Source organism: Lycorma delicatula, chromosome 5 (genome assembly GCF_047948215.1).
Source record: "Lycorma delicatula isolate Av1 chromosome 5, ASM4794821v1, whole genome shotgun sequence".
Lineage (NCBI taxonomy): Eukaryota > Metazoa > Arthropoda > Insecta > Hemiptera > Fulgoridae > Lycorma > Lycorma delicatula.
Window position 1 is genome coordinate 161,084,335 of NC_134459.1, and position 23,325 is coordinate 161,107,659.

The 23,325-nt window shown below is 33.0% G+C and overlaps 1 protein-coding gene across 1 annotated transcript in view; it reads right to left on the reverse strand.

Annotated features, from left to right (window-relative positions):
* Positions 1 to 23,325, reverse strand: part of LOC142324572 (isotocin receptor-like) — a 413,886-nt gene that overhangs the window by 8,430 nt on the left and 382,131 nt on the right. Inside the window, exon 4 of the mRNA XM_075365422.1 lies at positions 18,586 to 18,845. Within this exon, the coding sequence (XP_075221537.1) occupies positions 18,586 to 18,845 (260 nt within the window). The remainder of the gene's footprint in view (positions 1 to 18,585; positions 18,846 to 23,325) is intronic.

A 23,325-nucleotide genomic window follows, 5' to 3' on the forward strand; every position in this document is an offset into this window, starting at 1 on the left:
TTATGTGATAGGTAGAAGTTTAATTATAATGCATGGGTGTAGTATGAAGCGTAATGAAACATTCATGTTTAGTTATGAGAGTGAAAGATAATATTTATAATCAAAATAAAAATTTAGATTTGTGGTTAATTTTATAGCTTTGAAAATAGATACAATGTAGTTGATTTTTCATTATCTACTTCTGTTATAAAGTTGTAATCTTCTAGCCATCATCCAGTTATTTTCCTCCTCCAGATCAAAATGTTTAGTCATGTAAACTGTGCTCATTTTCAGTCTGGACCTAATATAAGCAGTATAGAAAATAGAAAGAGGAAAAAAGTTATAAAAAATATTTTTGAAAAATCTATAAAATTTTTAATTCTCTGAAAAAGTTGAAATTATATGATGAAATAGACATCTTTTTTAAATAGAGTATTAATATTTTCTTTGGATATTATTTGTGAACATTCTGCACCATTTTAACAAAATTACCAAAATACGTTATAAATTTTCATTTTCAGCTGAAAAACCCGATGAGAATTTAAAAAATCCCAGTGAAACAATAACATAAAGTAAAAATATGAATTAAGAAAGGCATAAAATTCACAATTGAGTTGTATTTTGCAACAGAATCAAAGACAACTAACTTTATTCAAAAAAGAAAATTTGCCGGCCTCCATGGCGCGAGTGGTAGCATCTTGGCCTTTCATCCAGATGTCCCAGGTTCAAATTCCGGTCAGGTACGGCATTTTCACACACGCTATAATACCTACGATGGTCCAAGAGTATAAAAAAACAAAAAATCACCTGAATTGCCAAGCAATAGTTTAAATGTTCTAAATTTCGAAAAGAAATTAATTTATACAACTTAAAATCAGTATTTTTTCACAAAGCTTTAAATTCTCTAATTTGAAAAATCTATTTGCAAATGTTTGAAAAGCAGACTTGTTTTATCCTTATTGATTGTATCAATAAAGATACAATCAATAAAGATAAAAGGTCAAGCAAATTGAGTACAACCTAAAACACCAGAGACTAAATGTAGCTGATGCAAAACTTGTAGCTACCATCAGGAGACAATGGAAAAATATCATACACAATGTTTGTTTTCCAGCGACACCCATAACAATGTAATAGCTCCAAGCTTACCCTCGCCCATAAATTTGTTAAGGGATCAAAGAAGAAGAAGAAGAAATATTTACTTGCTTCATTTCCATCTTTTTTTTTTTCATTAAAAGTAGCTTAAAAATATTACACATTGAAAAAATTAATCAGTATTTCTCATCAAATGAACTATTAAAAAACTATTTGTTTTTGGTATGTTGTTTCAAAAGGTGTTCAAATTGCCAATTTCTCAATTAATAACTTAGAACTTAAAGCTGAACTGATATTTTTTGATGATTCAGACTGAGAGTAAATGATTCAGAAAGTAAATCTTTCAATGCGTATGTGAGGTGCAAGAACAGTTAAACCTCATTAATGTTAAATAAATCTTACTGATTTTCAAATCTATTTCTTAGCCAGCATAAAAATTTATTCTAAATGCCCTCAATACTGACTTCAGTTCTAACTCATTCCAAATAACATTATTTTCAAGATGACTACATACTACAGGTTTATATAAATGGGAACAAGTATTAGTATTTTAAAAATCTTTCACAAAGCACCTTTTTTGACAAACTCAAGATTTTATTTAGCTTTAGCAGCAATGGCTTCAAAATTAATTAAGTAATTAAATTAATTATTAATTTTTTTTTGTCTTGTTGACCCTGTATGTCAACAAGACATACAGGTTGGAAAGAATATTTTTTATAACTATATTCATGTTTTTGTGTCATTCTAATAGAAAAATTAAAATAATGATAATTTTTTAAATCTGTTTTTTTTTTATGTTTCACTTGTACACTCCTACAATGAATTTACATCACTTAGTTGACAGAAAGAACCAGATTACTAAAAAAGTTGAGAAAATTCAGTTTACAGGTCAGAACAAGTTTGAAAAAAAAACATTTTTATAAACTGAATTTATTGAACACAAATTAATCTATAAATTATTCACTGTAAGTCATAACATTAAAAAAATAAATGAAAAGAAGAATATGAAATAATCCTAATTTAGTTTTAGATTTTTCATGCCTGGTAAGAGTAGTATGCCAAACTTAAGTGAAAAAAGTATAGAATTCTGAGATCCATTACTAAGACTCTTTACATATACAATCATTTTCAATTTTGTATGGATAGATTAAAACATTTGCTTTCCTGGAATAAGTAACCACTACAATTTTCTTTGTATTTGTATGTGTTTCATTAACTTTAGCTCATTCAGCACATTATTAATATTCTTCATAAATAAAGATTAGGTTTCTTTCATAAATAAAGATGAGGTTTATGGATATGCTAATACATTTTCAGTTTGCTTACATATATTTCATACTTCAATCTAAAATCTATGTAATGTCATCAAATAAAGAGAAGAAAAAGAAGTGGACCAACAACTAAAAGTGTTGTGCTCCTGAACCATTGTGAAAACATCACTTCATGTTGTACCCTCAAATGTTATAGAGAATTTTCCAAGGATGATTTTTGTCCTTGTATGAAGCAGTCCATTTTAAAAGCTTACTGCTAAAACCAAGTTTTGGTAACTTCTTTAGAAGAGCACTAATTAGCATTTTCATCAAATGATTTCTGAAAATCAAAGTAAATAACATCTACTTGGATCTGATTTTTTACAGCTGATCCAGTTAATGTTAAAAAAGAGCTTAAATTAGTCACTGTAGAGTGGTAATCTAGTCATGTTAAGTTGAAGAGATTTAAGTTCTCTTCAACTTAACTGTTAACTTAAGAGACTTAAATTGAAGAGAGTAAGTTTGTGTACGTATTTGCAAAGGAGTGTATAATGTTCTCTAGAATTTTAGGAATAGTTCCAAGAACAGAAACTGGTCTATAATTGTTTGTAGATTATGGAACAAGTTTTGGAATCAGAGTAAGTAATGCATACTTCCATGCCGATGAGAAAACAAGACTGAACACTTCAATTGAAATTTAAAGTAAGGATAGTAATAATGAGCAGACTAATTCCTTTCAAAATAAAAGCCGGATTAGTACCTGGACCAACCACCAATCTACTATTTAGTTGATTTATTGTGGTAGTTATATCTTTATTACTTATCAAATGATATCAAACTTATCACATATAAGTCTGGTTTTAATGATGATTCTATCTGTTCTATTGCAGGATTGATTATTCTGATAGATTGATGCAAACAGTTTACAAATTACTGCCAGGTCTATTATTGTTTGATCATCTATTAAAGGAGCTATGTTATTTTATTTATTGTAATTTACTTTACTTTGTGAATACATTTCCAGGCATCAATCACATCTTTAATTTTAAGTCTTGCTCACATTGGCTTATAATAGAGCTGTATTAGTTATAATATGGCTGTTATGAACGATCTCGCCTGAAGACTGTTAACATGTTGTGGTAGATTTTAGAACGAGGTTGGACTGTATGTTCATAGGTGATGAATGAAGGCAATGCCTTGTTGCTTGTTGAATAATGGTTTAGTGAATTGTCGTCTTGATAGTTAATGAAATGAATTGTAACATAACGTATAACTTGACAAATAAAAATAAAAAATATAAAATTAAATACAACATTAAAGCTAACATTCATCCGAACAAAGAATGGAGTACATCTGGACGTGACCGCCTTGGATCAGATTCGAGCGTCGAATGAATAAGTCGTTACCTCATAATGACCACTCTCTGCGGCATTATGACGTACGATATGCGATATGGCGTGATCAGATCGCCTGACCAAGCTTGTCATGGAGACTCCAGCCCTTGCTAGGTAGCAGCACCCGACGGCGAAGTGGAACATAGCAACATCTGTAGTCAACTTTCTAAGTCTAGCAAAATCATCTTTCAGTTGAGATTGTTCATAATGTCTATGAATCGTTCTTTACTTTTGAGGCAATATATGAGCATACCAAAGCTTACCCTATAATAAACCTGAACCCAAAATACGAAGTAATTTTTTTCTTCACTATTATAAAATTTCAATAGTTTTAATTCTTTTTTTAAATTTATTATTTTTGTTAAGGATCACTTATTTATAATTTTTTTTAAAACTAAATTATACCCACGGAGTAAGGGAGTCCCCAATATTAAAATGTTTTTTATTTGAAATTTGAAAATTTTGATGCTTAAATTTTATTTTGGTAATCATTATAATCAATAAAAAAATCATTGATTTTGGGGTCCAAAATTTAAACAAATTTGGAAAATGTTTTTTGCCAATATTTAAAAATTTATTATAGAGATAAAAATAAGACTTAATGATTGAATTGCAAAAACTATCCGGCGAAGCTGGAAAGGTTTTGCAATGAGAAGCTTTGTATGACTTGACCAGCGTAGCAGGGAAAGTCATGTAAAACTTTGCCAACTTTTTTTTTATTATTAAAAAAATTATTTAAAATAATTATTTTTATGTTTATATACAGCTTTTGTATCAATGCAGTATGCTAGCAAGAGTTCTTGTGAAAATTAGCACCATAATACATATTTATGTACTCGTATCATTCAGTGATCTAATATGAAAATCAGTGGGATTATTTGCATGGGATAATTTATGTGATGAGGGTAGTGGAATTATTTATAATCTGATTGGGAACAAGTAGCTATAATACTGTGAGTTTTGTTATAGTATAGCATGAAAACAGCATCTACGAGAATTCATTACTCCCACCCTTACATTGAATTCTATCTCATTATTAGTATCATTTAACTACCAGTGATGTGTGATTATGTGTGTACATTAGCATCGCTGATGCCTTTATTATAGTATTTTGAATATTGTTTAAAATATGTATATTTTATTTAAAACAACTAGTACACCGTGTCTTTTGTGTGTTTTACTTTTTATGTTTAAAAAATGTTTTAAATTTTATGTTTTAAAAGTCAAGAGTTGTTAATGCTGGTGTTGAATTAAATATTGCTACGAGGTATGAGAAATTTATTGGTTTACTATTAAAATTTCACCATTTGTCACAGGTTTCTTGTCATTCTTTTAGTACTAAATCAATAGCAGGATTTAGTATTAAAAGCTTAAGTTTATTGAATATAGAAGTTGTTTATTATCTAAAACGAGTATAAAAATTAAAAAAATAGATATATTAGTCATCCTTTTTTGCAAAATAGATTTAAGTTACTGAATTATTTCACGTGCATTTTCTTATTTAAATTATTAAGTATAAAGTATCTATTGGGTTGGCAAGAAAGTAATTTTGGTTTTGTAGTGTGAAATAAACCTCAATTTTTTTTATACAAAGAATGAACTTTAATCCCATATATTTTCCATTTTGTTTGATAACTTTTTGCCACTTTTCTGACAACTTCATGATTCAGTGTTCATAGAACTTCTGGTCCATATCAGCAAAAGACTGAACCAAGTGCGATTTCAGGTCATCGTAATTGGTGAAAGTTTTACCATTCAAAGAGTTCTGCAAACTTTGAAATAAATGGTAATCTAATGATGCAAGAACAAGGGCTATATGAGGGATGAGACATCACTTCCCAACAAAGGTCCAATAATTTTTCATGAGGTACCAAAGATGTGGGAGGCCTTACATTGTCTTGGTAGAATAAAATTCTTTTGTGATTTGCCAATTCTGGGTATTTTTCTTTGATTGCTTCCTGCAGTTTCATTAGTTGTTGACAGTAAAGATCTGAATTGATTGTTTGGTTCCTTGGAAGCAGTTCAAAACTGCAACACTTTTGTAATCCCACTAAACTGACAGCATAATCTATTTATGATGCAATTTAGTTTTCGATGTGGCTTGTGCCGGTTCATCATGCTTCAGCCTTGATTGTTTTTAATTGATGTTATTGTAGGCAATCCATTTTTCATCACCAGTGATGATTTGTTTTAGAAAAGAATTGACTACATTACATTTGATATGCATATCGCAAATATTAATTTGTTGTGAAGTGAATCTCTTTCAATTTACGTGGAACCCAAATATTGAGTCCAACACATTGAGTCTAAGACATTTGATGTGATTTTCAGTTGTGTGTATACATTTAACCTCTCTGCATTCTCTCACACTGTTATATGATGATCTGATTCCATTATGGCTATAATTTTTTTTTAAACCAATTCTGACACATTCTGGTAGGTAATCAGCACAATAAACATCACATATCTCTTTGAGACTCTCAGCAGTTTTCTTGACTTTACAGAAATAAAAAAGGAAAGTTTGTCCAAAGTATTTGTTTTTGCACTCTTATGCAAAAAGTGACTATAAACAAACAAAATTACATCCAGTTTACTTCTAAAGTATGCTAAAAGCAATAGTTATCAAATGCCAAAAGAAAAAATTATAACATTGACGCAAGTCCTTCAAAACAAACTTGAAGCTATATATTTGTGAAAACCGAAATTACTTTCTTGCCAGCCTTAATATATGAAATTTACTTTCACTTTTTTCAGCTAAGAACATTAAATTGAGTATAAAATTTTTATGGTCAGATTTTTATCTTTTTTTTTTGGAAGATTTTAGTTGAATGTTAGATAAAGTAGTACAGTTGATGTATAAATACAAGATGTGGACAAATTTAATAGTCTATAAACTAGAGCACAGTGCACTTTATTTATAATGCGCATTCATTTATCTTGAATTTATAGAAAAGAAACCTACATCTGATTGCAATATATTTAGACTGTTTTTACCATTTGTTCTAGAATGTAGTTTTATACTTTTCTATTTATTTTATTGGTTGGAAGTATTTTCTATGTTTTTATATTCTATTTTACAATGACTTTTAACTCAAGTTTTTTCTTGAATACTGCATCTTCAGTTATTTTTACTCCAATCTTTCTCTTCACTATAGTTTTTATTTACCTTTTATAATTCTCTAATTAATTTACCTTAGAAGCTTAATAAATGATCCACAACCTAGTTTTTTCCCACTGATAACACTGCAGGTGTTCATTTCTTTGATTCATCTAACCTTTGATTAGGCCGATATTTGGAATCTCTTCATTTTTCACTTTATCAATCCACAGAATTTTCATGATTCTCTTTTCATTTTAATAGTTTTCCACATTAAAGTCATAATTAACTATAGTTTATATAATATAAAACATAGTTTTAATTTTTAAATCTGTATTTGATACCTGCAAATATTTTTTTCTACATGAAACATTTCCTTAACTGAATTTCTTTTAATTTAATCTTCATTAAATTAATTCCATTAAAAATGAATTTCCATTAATTTTATTTTCTTAGAGTCATTCCATTTCTTCCTGAGATCATATATCTTTTTAATTTTTTGCCTAAAAAATAAAATTCTTTTGACTTCTTTAAAACTGAATGATATTTGAATTTTAAATTGAATTTTGAATTTTTTAAAAAGGTCAGTTTATCCTTGTATATTTATGAATGTTTATCAATGTACAGTCTTTGCTAAAAAGAATAGTCATTTGTTCTTAAAAAATAATATCCACCTTTATCGAACCAGACAACAAATAACACAACACAATACTTTAACTTATGAGAAAGGCTTCCTTTACCATTTTTAATAAATACACCACATAGATTATAAACTGAACCATTTAAAATATAATTAAAAGATTTTCTTAAACCAATCTTTTGAAATAATATTACAAAATTTTCTTTTACAGAAACAATATTATTCTGTAGATGAACTTTTAAATAATACTAATTAAAAATATTTAAAAAAACTCTGAATTCCATTCAACTTGTATATAATTATGCGCTCAAATATTTTTATTAACATCTAAATTATGAATTATCTTGTAGTTATTTATTTTTTATATTTATTGTCTTCATATATTTCGTTTGACATAATTTCATGGATTTATATTTTAAATAATTTGTATGAACTTCAATACATCTACTGTATGTTTTATTTTATAATTAATTGTGTATTCTGTGAAGCTGCTCTGATTATGGTTTTACCACAGTAAATGCTGAGGCAGTTGATTTTTTTGCACATGGAATAACGTACCTACCCATTCCTGATATGATAAATCCAAATATGTACTAATCAGAATAAAAAGATTTATTTATTTATATTTCTGATTAATTCGTCATTATTTATGTTGCATTTTAGAATTATTTTATTATTTTTTTATCAAATTGAATTTTTCAATTAGTGGTAAATCCATCCATAAATTTCAACATTCTTGTTATAAAATTTTAATTTTAGCTAAAAGAAAAAAGTATCATTATTTTGTATATAGTGTGTAATTAAGTAAAGTTTTCTTCAAGTCTTTCAAAATTAAAATATGTGAGCTAACTTTCTTCATAACTTTGCTTTCTCAGAAAATAATCACATACTATGAATACTACTCACAATAATACTCACAACTAATGAAAATAATAGCTAAATTAATCTTTTATTTTTGGGAAAATTAATTTTTTTTATTTTCAGTTTTGTTAAAATTATAAATGTTTAAAAGTTAGTTATATTTACTAAGCTTTTATGGCAAATTTCAATGGAAAAAAATTCAGCAAGAGGAGAAAAATATTTATTTGGTATTGCGTGTTATTTAGTAGACATGCTGTCAGTTTCTTTAATGCTTTCTAGTTCACGATCTTTAACTGTCAGTTCTATTTGTCCTTTAACTTATCTCGGGTATAAACTCCTGAGAATGAAACCGAATTGCTGACATTTAATTGTCCATATATTACATGTAGTACCTGTTGTACCGTTTTATCTAAATAAATTTATTCTAGAGTTGTAGAGCTTTTCCAACTAAATGTTATATCTTTTATTTATTTTAATTTTATTACATACCTACCAGTTTTTATTATGCAATAATTTGATAACAATATGCTCTTTTTTCTATTTAGTCTCTGGAACCACCATAAGGTATTACCTCAGAGGATGAATGAGAATGATATGAGTAAATGAAGTCTGTCACACCCTTCATGGCAGTCTCAGGTCGACTGTTCCTGAGATGTGTGGTTAATTGAAACCCAACGGACCAAAGAATACCGGAAACCACGATCTAGTATTCAAATCCATATAAAAGTAACTGCCTTTACTATTTGAACCTTAGAACTCTTGACTACCAAATCAGCTGGTTTGCAATGACAAGTTAATCACTAGACCAGCTTGGTGGGCTAACCACAATAAGCTGCAAGTTCAATTTAGTTGTTTTTATCAACATATTTCTCAGACAGTCCATATTTCTAAGACAGTACTCTTAATTGAAATCCCACAGCCATATAACATGGGCTTTGTAATCCAGTTAAATAATGGCACAATTAACTGGACTAATCTTAGGTATGTAGTGTTGCAAAACTGATTATCGTTAATCACTTGTCACTGTGCTGTTAATCACTTGAAAAAAAAGCTTTATTTAATAAAATTCAAAAAAATATAAGTTTTCAGTTTTACTGTATATATTTTTATTTCTTTGTATGAAATAAAGGAAGTATTATTATAATCACGAAAAATTCAGTTTTTAAATTTCAATGGAAATATCCACTTTGACCATTCCTAAATCCACTTTGACTAGTTTTGGTGTGATATCAGTACATGCTTACGTTGAAATTTACTTATGTTGAAATTTTGGATTTAGGTCTGTTGTTTCATCTAGTCGTGCACCTCCCCTTTTAAAAAAGCCCAAAATCGAAAAAAATTGGATTTATTGATTTATAAATAATTATTATTATTTCAATAATTATAATTAAAAAAAATTTATGAAAAAAATCGTAAGTTATTAGTGAAATAAAATTTTATGTACTTTTCATTTAAAAAAAAAATGTGTATATGCAATTTAATAGGCATACAAGGAAGTCATGTGGTGTCTACATCAGATTTTTTTTATATGAATATTCAACTTTAGGCCTTACTCATTTGTAAGGCTTCACAGATGGTTTAATGAAAATGTTAACGTTTTTGATTTTTTTGCTTCAGGTTTGGAACTGGGAAAATTAAAAGAAATAATATTCAGATTCCAAAATTTTGAATAAGAGAAGTAAGCTAATATTTTAAGTGGAAGGTTACTTATTAAGTATATATAATTTTTTTTTTTTTTTTTAACTGAATTTTTACGGGCATCGACTGCTAAGGTCATTAGCCCTCGTCACATTCTTTAAAAGAAATTATTATCTCCATTAGGATCGTCATATGTAAGGGTGTAAAGGGCCCTTACATTTTATTTAAAAACACAAACTTCACAATAAACATTAAAACATGAAAGACAAGGACAATCACAAACACTTACGGGGTGTAAAGGGCCCCAATATTAAAATTTGAGATAGGTTCTCAAAAGACCATGAACTTAAAATTAAAATTAAACTAATCAATACCATATCTTTTTTTCTTCTACGAAGTCTCATTTATAGTTTGCTTAAGCACCCTCGGGGCGACCAGAACCGCCGTTGAGCAGTATATCAGTCGTGCCAGGGTGCCGTGGCAGTTGAATCCTTCTTATATCAGGCCATAGGCATGCACGGCGTACACCCACAGCCTCGCGCCCTCAATCCACCCTTAAGGGTCCCCCATGCCATCATCGGACACACCCCGACTCACTGCTCTTGAATGCAGGTGAGCCAAAATGGCCTAGGCAAGAGGGCTACCTCCCGTCACTATACGTGCCACGCTTCGAGACTCCCATATATGTATATATAAAACTACCGCTTAGAGTATCTTTTACCACAGCTTTAAACTTCCATTTTATAGACTTTTAAGAAGTCCACTGGCGTGTAAAAATGCAACTATATTTTCTTCATTTCCATTATCCAGATCAGCACTAATATTATTTGTAAGACGGAACCTCTTTCTGAGGTCCTCATATATGGTACACTCTTCTATTAGATGCTTGATTGTCAGTGTTTTTTTTACAAACACCGCACATTGGTCTCACTTCGCCGGTTAACAAATATAAATTTGTTAATCGCGTGTGACCGATTCTAAGTCTGGTCACCGCTACTTGTTCACGGCGAGTCAACTTAAAGTCGCTTTTCCATTTATAAGGAGAAGTTTTAACTGAGTTTAATTTTGTATTTAAACTCCTCCATTCAGCGTTCCACTTGTTTCTTACTATGTTTGTTAGACGGTTTTTAACATCTGCCACTCTTACAGGAAATGCATCCAAATCATCGCAGACTGTTGCCTTTCTGGCAGCTTCGTCTGCGATTTCATTACCTGTAATACCAGCATGCCCCGGAGTCCATACAAATACGCATCGCTGTCCTCGTTGTTTTAGTACGTATAAAATGGACAGGATGTTTGCAATTAGGACATCCTTAATGTTCTTGTTCCGAATTGCGACGAGTGCACTTAATGAATCGGAACATTTTAGCACTCTCTCTTCGCAATAGTGTTCAGTGTAGCGAAGAGCTTGCTGAATTGCAGTGAGTTCTGCCGTGTAGACACTGGCCACATCTGGCAGTCTCCAAAAGTGGGCTTCTTCATTTACATATATCGAGCATCCAACACCATGTTCGGTTTTAGAACCGTCAGTATAAATTCTAATATGTTCTTCGTAATTACTGACGGTTGCCAAAAATTCCTGCTGGATGATCACTGCTGGTTTCTTTTTTATTTCTCCTTGAGAGAGATCCAAACTTACATTTACCGCTGGCAAGAGCCATGGCGGTATTTCTCTAGTAGAAATTGCTAGAGTCTCTGGTATAGCAATTTCATATTTTCTTCTTAATTGGTGGTACCTAATTCCGGCTGGTCTGGAATAGGTAGCACGACGTTCGTATAATGCAGCCATGGGATGATTCGTAAACAATTTATTGTTTATATGAGCAGGGAAAGCCCATATATTTGCTGCATATCTTAACAAGAGGATCTCTCTTCTATAATGTAGTGGCATTATTCCGGCTTCAGACATCAGACTAGCCGCCGGACTTGTGCGGAAAGCACCTGTTGCGTATCTTATTCCGCTATTATGAACTACGTCTAACTTTCTTAAGTGCGACTTTCTAGCGGATGAATATACGATACATCCGTAGTCTAGTTTAGATTGAACCAATGCTTTATACAATCTCAATAATGTCTCTTTTTCTGAGCCCCAATTTAAGTTCGATAAACATTCTATAATGTTTAGGGCTCTTTTGCATCTATCACTCAAGTCCTGTATATGTAATCCCCATGTAAGGGATTTATCCAATACTAGTCCTAAATACCTTACGCTGTCTTTATATTGTATTGGATTATCGTCAATTGTCAAAGCAGGACTTTGATGAGGAATTCTCTTCCTACAAAAGTGTACACAGCACGTTTTTTCTGGTGAGAATTGGAATCCTGTACTCCTTGCAACTTCATTTAGAGCATTGATCGCTCGTTGCAATTTGTACCTCACCATAGCAGTCTTGTTGCTGGCATATATGATTGCCAGATCATCAACATAGACGCTTTTGCTGATTTTTGCTGGAATGTTTAATATCAATTTATTAATGGCAATGGTAAACAAGGTACCGCTCAACGGCGAACCTTGCGGTATGCCATTTTCCAATATTCTTTCACATGAATATTCATTTTTGACGCGTACTTGGAAGGTGCGGTCATTGATGTAGTTGCTGAGCAGTATAGGCAGATTGCCACGAATGCCCCATTCATGTAACTGGAGCATTATACCATGACGCCAGGTCATATCGAAAGCCTTCTGAAGATCAAAGAAGACTCCGACACAGTGTTTCCTTGTAATAAAGCTGTTGTATATAATGTCCTCTAAGCTGATCATTTGATCAGTGGTAGAATGGTATTGTCGAAAACCTGCTTGATACGGTGATATCAGGTTTTCTTTTTCCAAAACCCAGACGAGTCGATTATTAATCATTTTTTCCAATATTTTCCCCATAGCACACGTCAAAGAAATAGGACGGTAGCTATTGGGGTCTGTTAAATTTTTATTTTTCTTTGGTACTGGAACAACATGAGCTTTTTTCCACTGCTGCGGGTACGTTCCATCCCGCCATATTTTATTATAAAGTTCTAATAATCTACACTTTGCAGTGGTATTCAGCTGCCTGATCATATTATAGTGGATTTCATCCGGACCAGCAGCTGTGTTACCTGATTTTTCCAACGCTTTCGCGAATTCTTCCATTCTAAATGGTACATTATATGAGTAATTATACTCAGTTCCAAAATTTAGTAGACCTTCGTGTTCTTCTTTTTTGGTTCGAAAACCTTCCTCGTAGTTGGCCGTTTTGCTGGCCTTTTCAAAATGATTGGATAACAGCTCTGCAATTTCATATGGAGTATCTTTTATTTCATCTTCATCTTGAAGGCTAGTTATGGGAGCAAAATCATTACGCCCACAAATCGCCTTCACTTTCCTCCAAACATCTGATGCAGTAGTAGTTTTGTCGATGGATGACACGTATTGCTGCCAGGATCGTTTTGTCGAATCTATTATAAGACGTTTTGCATACGCCCTGTATTTCTTAAAGGCAACAAGAGTTTCTATACTAGGACGCTTCTTAAAGGCATTATACGCCCTTTTCTTTCTTTTTATAGCTTCACTTATTTCATCGTTCCACCATGGAACGGGTTTCTTTGTAAGTTTCCCAGATGTTTTGGGAATATATCTCGATGCCGACTCAATTATTGCATTTGTTATGGCGTCGACATCGTCTCCGATAACTCCAGTTGTTTCCGGGAGCATCGTTCTAGCTGTGAAGCTCGTCCAGTCTGCCTTTTCAAATAACCATCTTTTAGGGATGGGATATATTGTTCTTGTAACATCAGTTACAATTTGCACCGGGAAATGATCGCTTCCATGCAGATCGTCTATAACATGGAAGCTGTACCTCGGTGCTATCGATCCGCTTATAAGTGCAAGATCTATACAGGACGTCGATCCATCTCTGGCATTGAAAAAGGTTCCTGATCCGTCGTTTAAAATAATAAGTTCTGAATTCATCAGGAACCCTTCCAGTTCTCTTCCACGGGGATCTACTCGATCCGATCCCCAGAGAGAATTATGAGCGTTAAAGTCACCCACCAGTAAAACAGGTGGGGGAAGCTCGGAAATTAGTCTTTCTATGTCATCCTTATTCCAATCGTAATTCGGTAAGTATATGCTGCACACAGTGATCTTAAGCGGTCGCTTCATTCTAACGGCGACCGCTTGTAGGCTGGTGTTTAGAACAACCGCTTCGGTGGTAGCTCTAGTCGATGTTAATATAGCTACTCCACCTCTAACTCTTACATTTGGCGGTTGATCTCGCCGAAATATATCGAATCCTTTTAATTTAAAATTTTCATTTCGGCGGAAATGCGTTTCTTGCAGACATATACAAATCGGGTCTACGCCATGTACCAAGCGTTGGAGCTCATGGATGTTTGAAAAACATCCATTGATGTTCCATTGTACAATCGACTCGCTAATTTTTAATTAAATTATTGTCTGGGTTTTCCTTTCGGCCATCCCTTTTTCCTTTTCTTCTCCATCCTACGAACAGCATCGTGTTCGCGGAGAAGGTCGTCGCCTGTAAGGCTTCCGGTCTCCGTATCGGAGACCACCGAAGCCGCCGACGACGACGGGCATGGATTGGCGCCGGTTTCAGGCGCCGATTGTGGAGGCGGCAACCTGGCCGCTCCCCAACACGGGGGTCGCACCCGTCACCGCCTGTGGGAGGGGGGACACTCGCCCCCCCCTGTGTGATTTTTTGTGGCCTCTGAGGCTTAGAGGCCACTTCAGTTACAGGAGGCTTGGGAGCCTCCATAACAGACTCTGTAGGTATCACCTTTTTCTTTTCTTCAAGAATCTCGCTGAGACGGAATTGACATTCTGGTTTGGTGTCCGTTTTCTTTTCTGGAGGAGCAACTTTCACTTTTATCGACTTATCTTCAGCAGGCTGTACCACTATCTTTGGCTTAACAAATTCTTTATTGCCAAAAGGTTTCATCTTGTTTTCGATGATCCTCTCAATCATGTTAGCCAAAGTAGGCGCAAGTTTATTTATAATTTGAGCCTCATCTACAGCAATCGGAGCAGGAGGAGGAACAGTAGCCGCAGCCTGAGCATAAGATGTTGTTGCTCTAGGCTTACGGGCGTTAACTATCTTCTTTGCATCGAAGTAGCTGACTTTTTGCAGGGTTTTTACTTCCTGCACAGCTACTTCATCTTTGTAGACAGGACAATTCCTTGATCTACAAGAATGCGCTCCTTTGCAATTAATACATGTAGGAGGCTCTTTACACGGCTCTCCCTCATGCACCTCTTCACCGCACACGCATATTTGCGGTCTTTCGCATCTAAGAGCGGTGTGGCCAAAGCGTTGGCACTTGAAGCACCTCATTGGCTGTGGGACAAATGCCCGCACATCCAAACGGTGAATCCCCGCTCTTATCTTTTCTGGCAAAGTAGGCCGGTTGAAAGTGAGGACATGAGAAGCTGAGGGTAAGACCTCACCGTTCCTTCTCATGTTTAATCGACGGCACTCTATTACTCCTTGTGCTGCCAGTTCCTCTACAATCTCTTGCTCCGAACAATTTAAAAGATCCCGACAGACCACAACGCCCCTTGAGGTGTTGAGCGTGCCGTGGGGATCAACACGTACTGCTAGCTCTCCAATTTTCTTCAGTCCTAGAATCTTCTGAGACTGTATATCATTAACAGTCTCTACATGAAGTCCCATAAAAGTTTTTCTTATTTCTTTAACAGGGCCTCCAGCACATTTGTTTATTTCTCGAGCGATGAGAAAAGGACTCACCCTCGAGAAATTTCCATCCTCCTTTGTAATGACCAAATATTTAGGTTTCGGTGTATTACTGTTCTTGATAAAAGCTTTTTGTAAGCTTTTTCTAGCCTCAATCTCTATCCTTTTATTTTCTGCACTTTTTCTCCGTTTTGCCTCAGGCGAAACGGCTGGTTCTAAACGAGGGTGTTTACGTGCACCCTCTGCCACGTTGGTTTGTTCAGGAAAATTCATGAACATTGATCCCTTCTGTAGCAAGGCTAGCCGCCGGGGTACACCCCCACTCCAGGGCTACTAACCTTGGAGGTCCGATCCGGTACTCCGGTGGAACCGGCATATGTCCTGGCAGAGAGCGGATGCGCAGTCTCTGCACTGACTCCAGGCTCCTACTCACCGAAGCTTTCAGAGCTCCCATGCACCGACATACATGGGCACCATTACTACATGCTTGCCATCGCAGGGGGCATGTGGACAACGGAAGGGTCCGTTACACCTGCAATAACATTGACCCTGGCCGCCACATCGCCAGCTCTAAGAGTGGTATAAATCCATTTCCAAAATCGTTTGTTAATCCATTTCCTGCAGGTAGCCAAAAATCCAGTCCGTTTAGTGACCTGAAGTTGGAACCAGGTCAAACTTAGCAAAGCATAACCGAGGAATTTACTCGGAACCCCGTTAGCCAGCTATATGTGATGTACAAAGGTACAGCTGTTGCCGCCCTGGACGTGGAACATAGATGTTGTGTTCCGGACGTGGGGATTATCTACCTCAGGGCAGTATATATAATATTGATGTTAATGAGTTTATCTCCGTGAAAACTTTTAACTCATTCTTAAATTGTTAGTTAAATTGTAATTATATATAGATTACAGGATTTTAAAATAGGATTGATTCTTAACGAATGATGTTATTTGATGATGATATAGAAATTTATTGATAATTAATCAGAAGTTATTAGTGAAATAATATTCTATGTACTTTTCATTTTAATTAAAAAATTTTCAACGAGATTAATAATTATTAATAAATCAATATTAAAAAAAAAAAAAAAAAATGATAATACGTATATTTATGAAGTCGGATTCGAACCGATGAGTCCATGGTTACGGATCCTACACGCTCTCATTTATTCCACATAACTACTTGAGCGATATGAAACAAAATTAATACATAAAATAATATAAAATACTGATACAACATCACAAAATGTGTGTTGCAATATGGTGTCCACCACAATGCAATTGTGTAACTGTCCACTTTATTAAAGAATTGGAGGATCGTATCTGACTTTCAAATGAAATAAGTTTAAATGAAGTGCAACAAAAAATAATGTGTGTATGTCATTTAATAGGCGTACAAGGAAGTCATGTGGTGTCCACATCAGATTTTTCTACTAATCCTAGCAAAGGTTGCTTATTATTCATACAAATAACTATTCTACTTTCGAAAATGACCGGTGTATTAAAAACCATAAAATAAGATAACATTTGGAATAACTTTAAACTTCTGTAGAAAAAAAGTTTTTCTAATTTTGAAAGAGGGTTCCACCATTTGAAAGAATTTAAAAAATAATTTACTTAGTGGAGTAGTAGTTTACTACTAAATGGAAAATTTTAAGGAATAAAAACTAAATAAAATAAATAGGAACACGAACAAAAAATTAAAAAGGGGACTTGTACCTTTGAAGTTACAATAATATATAAATACACATATTTTTAATTTATTTATTTGGGATATATTTTACGAATGGATTTCAGAGGGAAAATTAAAACAGATTAAAACTGAATCATCTATCGGAATCTTGATAAGATTCTGATGTACGGTTACCTAAGCCAGATAATTCAATATATTTCAAAGAGAAGATCTCACTTTAAGTTTATTACTTAGAAAACTGAAGTTGCCTTCAAATAAATTTTTGAGTGTTACGAGCAAAATTTAAAAATATCGACCCCTATGGTGGGGTGATAGCATCTATCCTGACATTGGAAAGGTCTCCGACTCAGATCCAGGACAGGTAGCATTTTTAATTTGCTACAAAATTTCAGTTTCATATTCCCATGAACAAGCTTAAAGTTTATTAATTATCCAACAAAACAAAAATTTGTTGTTTCTCAGTAGTCTCGATATACCAGGAAATGCTTTGTTTGTTTGTGTATGTTATAACTGTGAAGTATGACGGCATACTAGTAAGTTCTTATATAGTTTATCAGAGAAGTTCAGGTTCTGTTTTGACACAGAACTACTTTACTGAATAAGTTTCTGAGTTTCTCAAGATATTATTCTCTTATCTATACGTCATTATATTGACATCTTTATTCAAATCGCTAGACAGTTTCATTAATACATTTTCGAAGTAGAATTAAATTTATAGACAACCTAAAGTAACTATGCACGTATTTGAGTGACGGAAATGAGATGAGCTAAAGTTTTATTTGAAAATCTTTCTGATATTTAACAGTACCAAGTACGAGTACACAGGAAATTGAAACTTGTATTTAAAAAAAAGAGTTTCCACTGTGTATTAATTAAATTATTCTCAGTATTTAAAAGAAGTCGTGGGCATTATTATTGTCGCTCTTAAAAATAATGAATTTTGCCATAATGAATTACTTTCCAGCTGTATTTTGATCACAAAAAAATCCATTTTCGTTTATTTTGTTAACACAGTAAAGCATTCGATTTAGTTTCGAATTTCATACTAATGAATAAACTTATTAGCTATGGTATTAAGGAGCTGTCTACTGCTGCGTTAAAGTTGTACTTGACTTATTTTATACTAAATAATTTTAATTCTTTGTTTTTTTACCGTCTGAATTTTAACGGATTTATACTGTAATTGATATCATGATTAATAAAAATGAAACAGAATCTTTAAAAGTAAATTAAGATAAAAAAAAGATCTTACCTTGAAGAAAAGGTGAATTTTCAGCTTCTGGATCCCATACAGCCCATAATTGTGCAGCTATAAACGGCGAGGAACATGCAATATAAAGGGCGATCACAGCAACTGTTTGTTTTACTGTATTGACTTTAGCGCGTGATATTAGTCTATGAGGAGATGCTTTTGTGACAGGGAATCCAGCATTACGCCACAACTCTCGACAGATACACCAATAAGTATATATCAACACGAATAACGGACAAATAAATACAGACACGCTGTACCTGCAACAAAATGAAAAACAAATCCGTTGAGAAATCTTCCTTTATTACTACAACACATTGATTAATATCACTATTTTCTGTTGATATATTACGGTTATATTGTTTTATCCGTATAAAAAGATTTTATTTTTCTATATTAAGTAGAAATTATTTTTTAGATATACCAAACTCCCTGGTAAAAAAAAAACCTGGCAACGATGTTGCTGAACTTACTTGGGGTTTATTATAAAGTCTAAATTTATTCCTTACTACAGTAATAAAGTTATAAATTATTAATATCCTCATTAGTATTCTGGTTTATTTATTTTCTTAAAAAGTAAAAAAAATTCGACGTTAAACTGGGTTAAAATTAAATTTAAAACATAAAGGAGCAGCAAAAAGTGTTAGAAAATGAGGAAAACATTCTGCGATTAAAAAAACCATTAGCATTGAGTATGTGAACCAAAATCTGTCGAATTTTACACAAGTGTTTGCGTTTTCTCCCTATAAAATTCAAATTATTTGGAAATTTAAAGATGCTAATTTGATTGTCCGTATGAAATTTTTTCGTAGCGTTTGGATGGCTATAAAAAACTATGTTTGCCAGATGAGACTTATTTCTACCTGAACAGTTACGTTATTAAGCAGGATAGTTGATATTGGAGCGATGAAAACCCATTTCAGTTACATAAGTAACCTTTATGTAGTCTGAAGGTGTAGTGTACATTTTCGACATAATGGCATTATTACAAAAGCGAAAACTAAAAGTAACTGTTTATTTTTAGTACGTTGGTATTTTACGAACTTTATATCACTATTTCTAAAGAAAACAGATCTTGATTCATATTTAATTTTTATGTTTGAATTTCATTACAAATGTTTAAATAAAAATATTATTTATAATTTGGGCTTACTGTAAAAGGTTGTTAATCAACTTTTCTGTCGGTTACAGAATTTTGTTTTTTTTTATTGATTTTGTTTATACCTCTAACTTAATGAAAGCGATTATACTGCATATAAAAAATAAGTAGTATTAGTTACCAAGCAATGTTTGTGAATGACATCTATTAAACTACACTTAAAATCTTTAACTTTGTTGGATTTGTTATTTAGACATTATATTGATTTAAAATTAGTTTAATAAGAATTATGTAGTCTACTTAATTTTTTGTGGTTTTTACTGCCTTGTACGAAGTAAAGGAAGTATTGTGATAGCGAAAAATCTCAGTTTTGAGATTTTAACGGAAATTTTGACCATCCCTGAATCCATTTTAACTAGTTTCAGCGTGATGTCTGTACATACGTTCCTTTGTATCTGGCATAATTAAAAAACGATTAGCCGTAGGATATTGAAATTTATGGATTTAGGACTCTTGTGGTAGCTAGTTCTGCACTTTTGTTTTATTGCAATCGACTGAACCACAATAGTGTCTAAAAAAGCCCAAAATCAAAAAAATAAATTTTGAATTTTTTTTACTGCATAATAAGCTCTCATTGAGAGCTTTTCAAAGATATATCATAATTCGTACTTATTTTCATTGCATCCAGAGTTATAGCAAAATTAAATCTTAATTAATGAAATATTTGGATCTTAAAAGTGGAAGTTCGAATCAGATTTCATCTCCGTTTTTAATTTTTTTTAAAAATTTAATTATATTGATTTATTAATAATTATTAACCTGATTGTAAAAAAACTACGATAAATAATAATTCAATAGTAACAAAAAAAAAAAAAAAAAAAAATCGGAAGTTATTAATGAGATAAAATTTTATGTACTTTTCTTTTTTAAAAAATGGGTAAATGTAATTTAATAGGCGTACAAGGAAGTGCCTACGCGAATAAAAATATTACCTGATTGATTTTATAGTATTGGAAAACTCTTTTGATAAACAATACGATTATTTAAATGCCATCCGCTTTTATCATTAAAAGAAAGGTGTTTTATTTGTACAACATCATTTCTGAAGAACGAACTATTTGTTGATCGGGGAAGTAAAATTGGGCGGGTATCTTGAAATTTATACTTATACTACTACCTTGATAGACGGTTAATGATTGGTTATGGTTGCTGTAGTAACCTGGTTTCATAACTCTATGTAACAACAAAATGGGGTCATATATTGTTTGCCATACGCATTTAACGGCCATTCAAGTAATATTGCAATAACCATTCCAAAATATTGGTTTGAAATTTTTTTCAAGCTTACGCGAGTTAATGGAGAATTAATTTATTAAAAAAATGAAGTAAGAAGTTTGTAGTTTTTAAAAATTTTTTTAATGAAATATTTAAAAGAAAAATAGTTTATAGTGAATAAAATGTTATGATTTCAAAATAGGTGGGTGAAATTAAACGTTTATCGAATTTTATGACTTTGTACTTTCTTAGCATTTTAAATTGAGTAAATCTGAATTATTTTAGAATAAGGTTATGTGAAATTTTTAACATAGATACAGCAAATTATAGAAACACTAAAAAAAGTAAAATTTAGTAAATAGTTTTACATCAAAACGATCCATTTTACGGTATTTCACTACCTGAGTGGAAGTGTACTGCTGGCTAATTTTGAAACTAGTTTTAAAGACATTAAATGGGTGCCATTTTGGTTGGGGTTGTCATAAAAATATTTGGTTTTCAATAATCTTTAAAATGATACGTCACAACCTTACCTCTTTTGGGGGTTAGGGGTTGTGATGAACTAATACCATATAATAAATCGTTTTGTGGTAGTAGCATTTGCTAAATTTAATTTTTCTATGTTTACAACTGAAAAGTTAATTGAGAGTTCTTATAATTTAATAATAATAATAATAATAATAATAATAATAATAAGGGCGGTCCTCAGACGGGTAAGAGGAAACTGTTGGCCAGTGTGTACTCTTCTGTGATGTTGTATGGAGTTCCTGTATGGCTGGGAGCGTTGTCGAGGGCAAGGAACGAGAGGTGTTTGGTTATGAAACAACGTAGGCTGAACATACGTGTCATCGCAGGGTATCGAACGATCAGCGCCGGGGCGGCTTCGGTTATAGCTGGAGTACCCCCCATAGACTACAAGCGCAAATGAGAGCTGCAATAGTGAATGGAGGGACAGAAAGGAGACAATTGACGGTCTCTACATGGCTTGGCGTGACAGATGGCGAGATTCAGACAAAGGAAGGTGGACCTATGGTCTCATACGAGACGTCAGGAACTGGGTGGAGCGAAAGCATGGTAATACAGGCTACGAATTCACCCAGTTCCTGTCTGGACATGGATGTTTTCGAGACCACCTGTACAGGATGGCAGATGCCATACAAGTCGCTGTCACGACTGCGGCGGAATGGATACAGCTGAGCATGTAGTATTTTTTTGCCCTAGATGGCGCAACTTCCGCGTAGTGCTCGAGGGTCAGGGTGTGGAGGGGGCCGACAATATAATCGAGGTAATGCTCAGCAATGGCAACAAGTGGGAGTGTATTTAGACTACGATCGCATCAATGATACGAGAGAAGGCCAATGAAGAGAGGCGAGGCAGGCTGAGTTGATGCGAATCTATGAAGGCTTGGAGTTCGATGACGGGTGATCAAGGGAGGTCAGCTTCTGGGAGTGGGCGGCGAGGGCTCCTCGGAGTTGTCGCTCGTCGATCACCCCCTAGGGACGCCTTCCGATCACACGGATTCGGATAGTGGAGTGCCTGGGTGATCATGCAGGGGCTGTGCTGTACATAACATATGGCCTAGATCCGGCCCCTGCATGGTAGAAGGGGAAGTTTTTTAGCGGGTGAGAGCCCCGCACTCCGTCAGTACGGGCCTGACGGCGGCTGGCTTTTTCCTCCGCTACGGAAAGAAAAAAAAAATTATAATAATAGTACATATTATATATAATATTATAATATTATAATATTATTATAATATTATAATAATAGTATATATATATATATATAAATGAAAAATACCTGATTGATTCATAATCAACACCTGACAAAAACTGCAGAAAATAAATTGATGAAAATTTGTATACTGTTCTTCTTACGGTAAGTAAACCGTAAACCTAAAAGAGTTGCTTGGAATTTACGTCCTAATAGAAATAACTTTATCAGTAAGAAAACCATTATTAAAATAGGTTGGTTGCCTTTTGAAAAAATTTATCTGCTCTCTTTATGCAAGTTTAGAAGAGTTAAGTTTATGCAAAATATGTCAATCATTTTTCTTTACGTTTTGTAAACTACCTCTTTTTTAATGAAAAGGTTAAAAAAGCGTTACTGAAAGGAATAAACATATTTTAAGCTTTCAGTATTCTATCATTAGATTCTTTCAGAAATATAATGTTCCATATTTACTGCATATGTAAATATTATTTTTGTTAATAGTTACTTCATATGTATAGTTTTTAAATTCAGAAGGTAGATATGGATTAAAAAAATAGTTAAGGCTCAATCTGATTCTTTAAGAATACATGCAACAATATCTATATATTGTTGCATATATTCTTTATATATGCAACGGCTGGTCTGATTTTGATGAA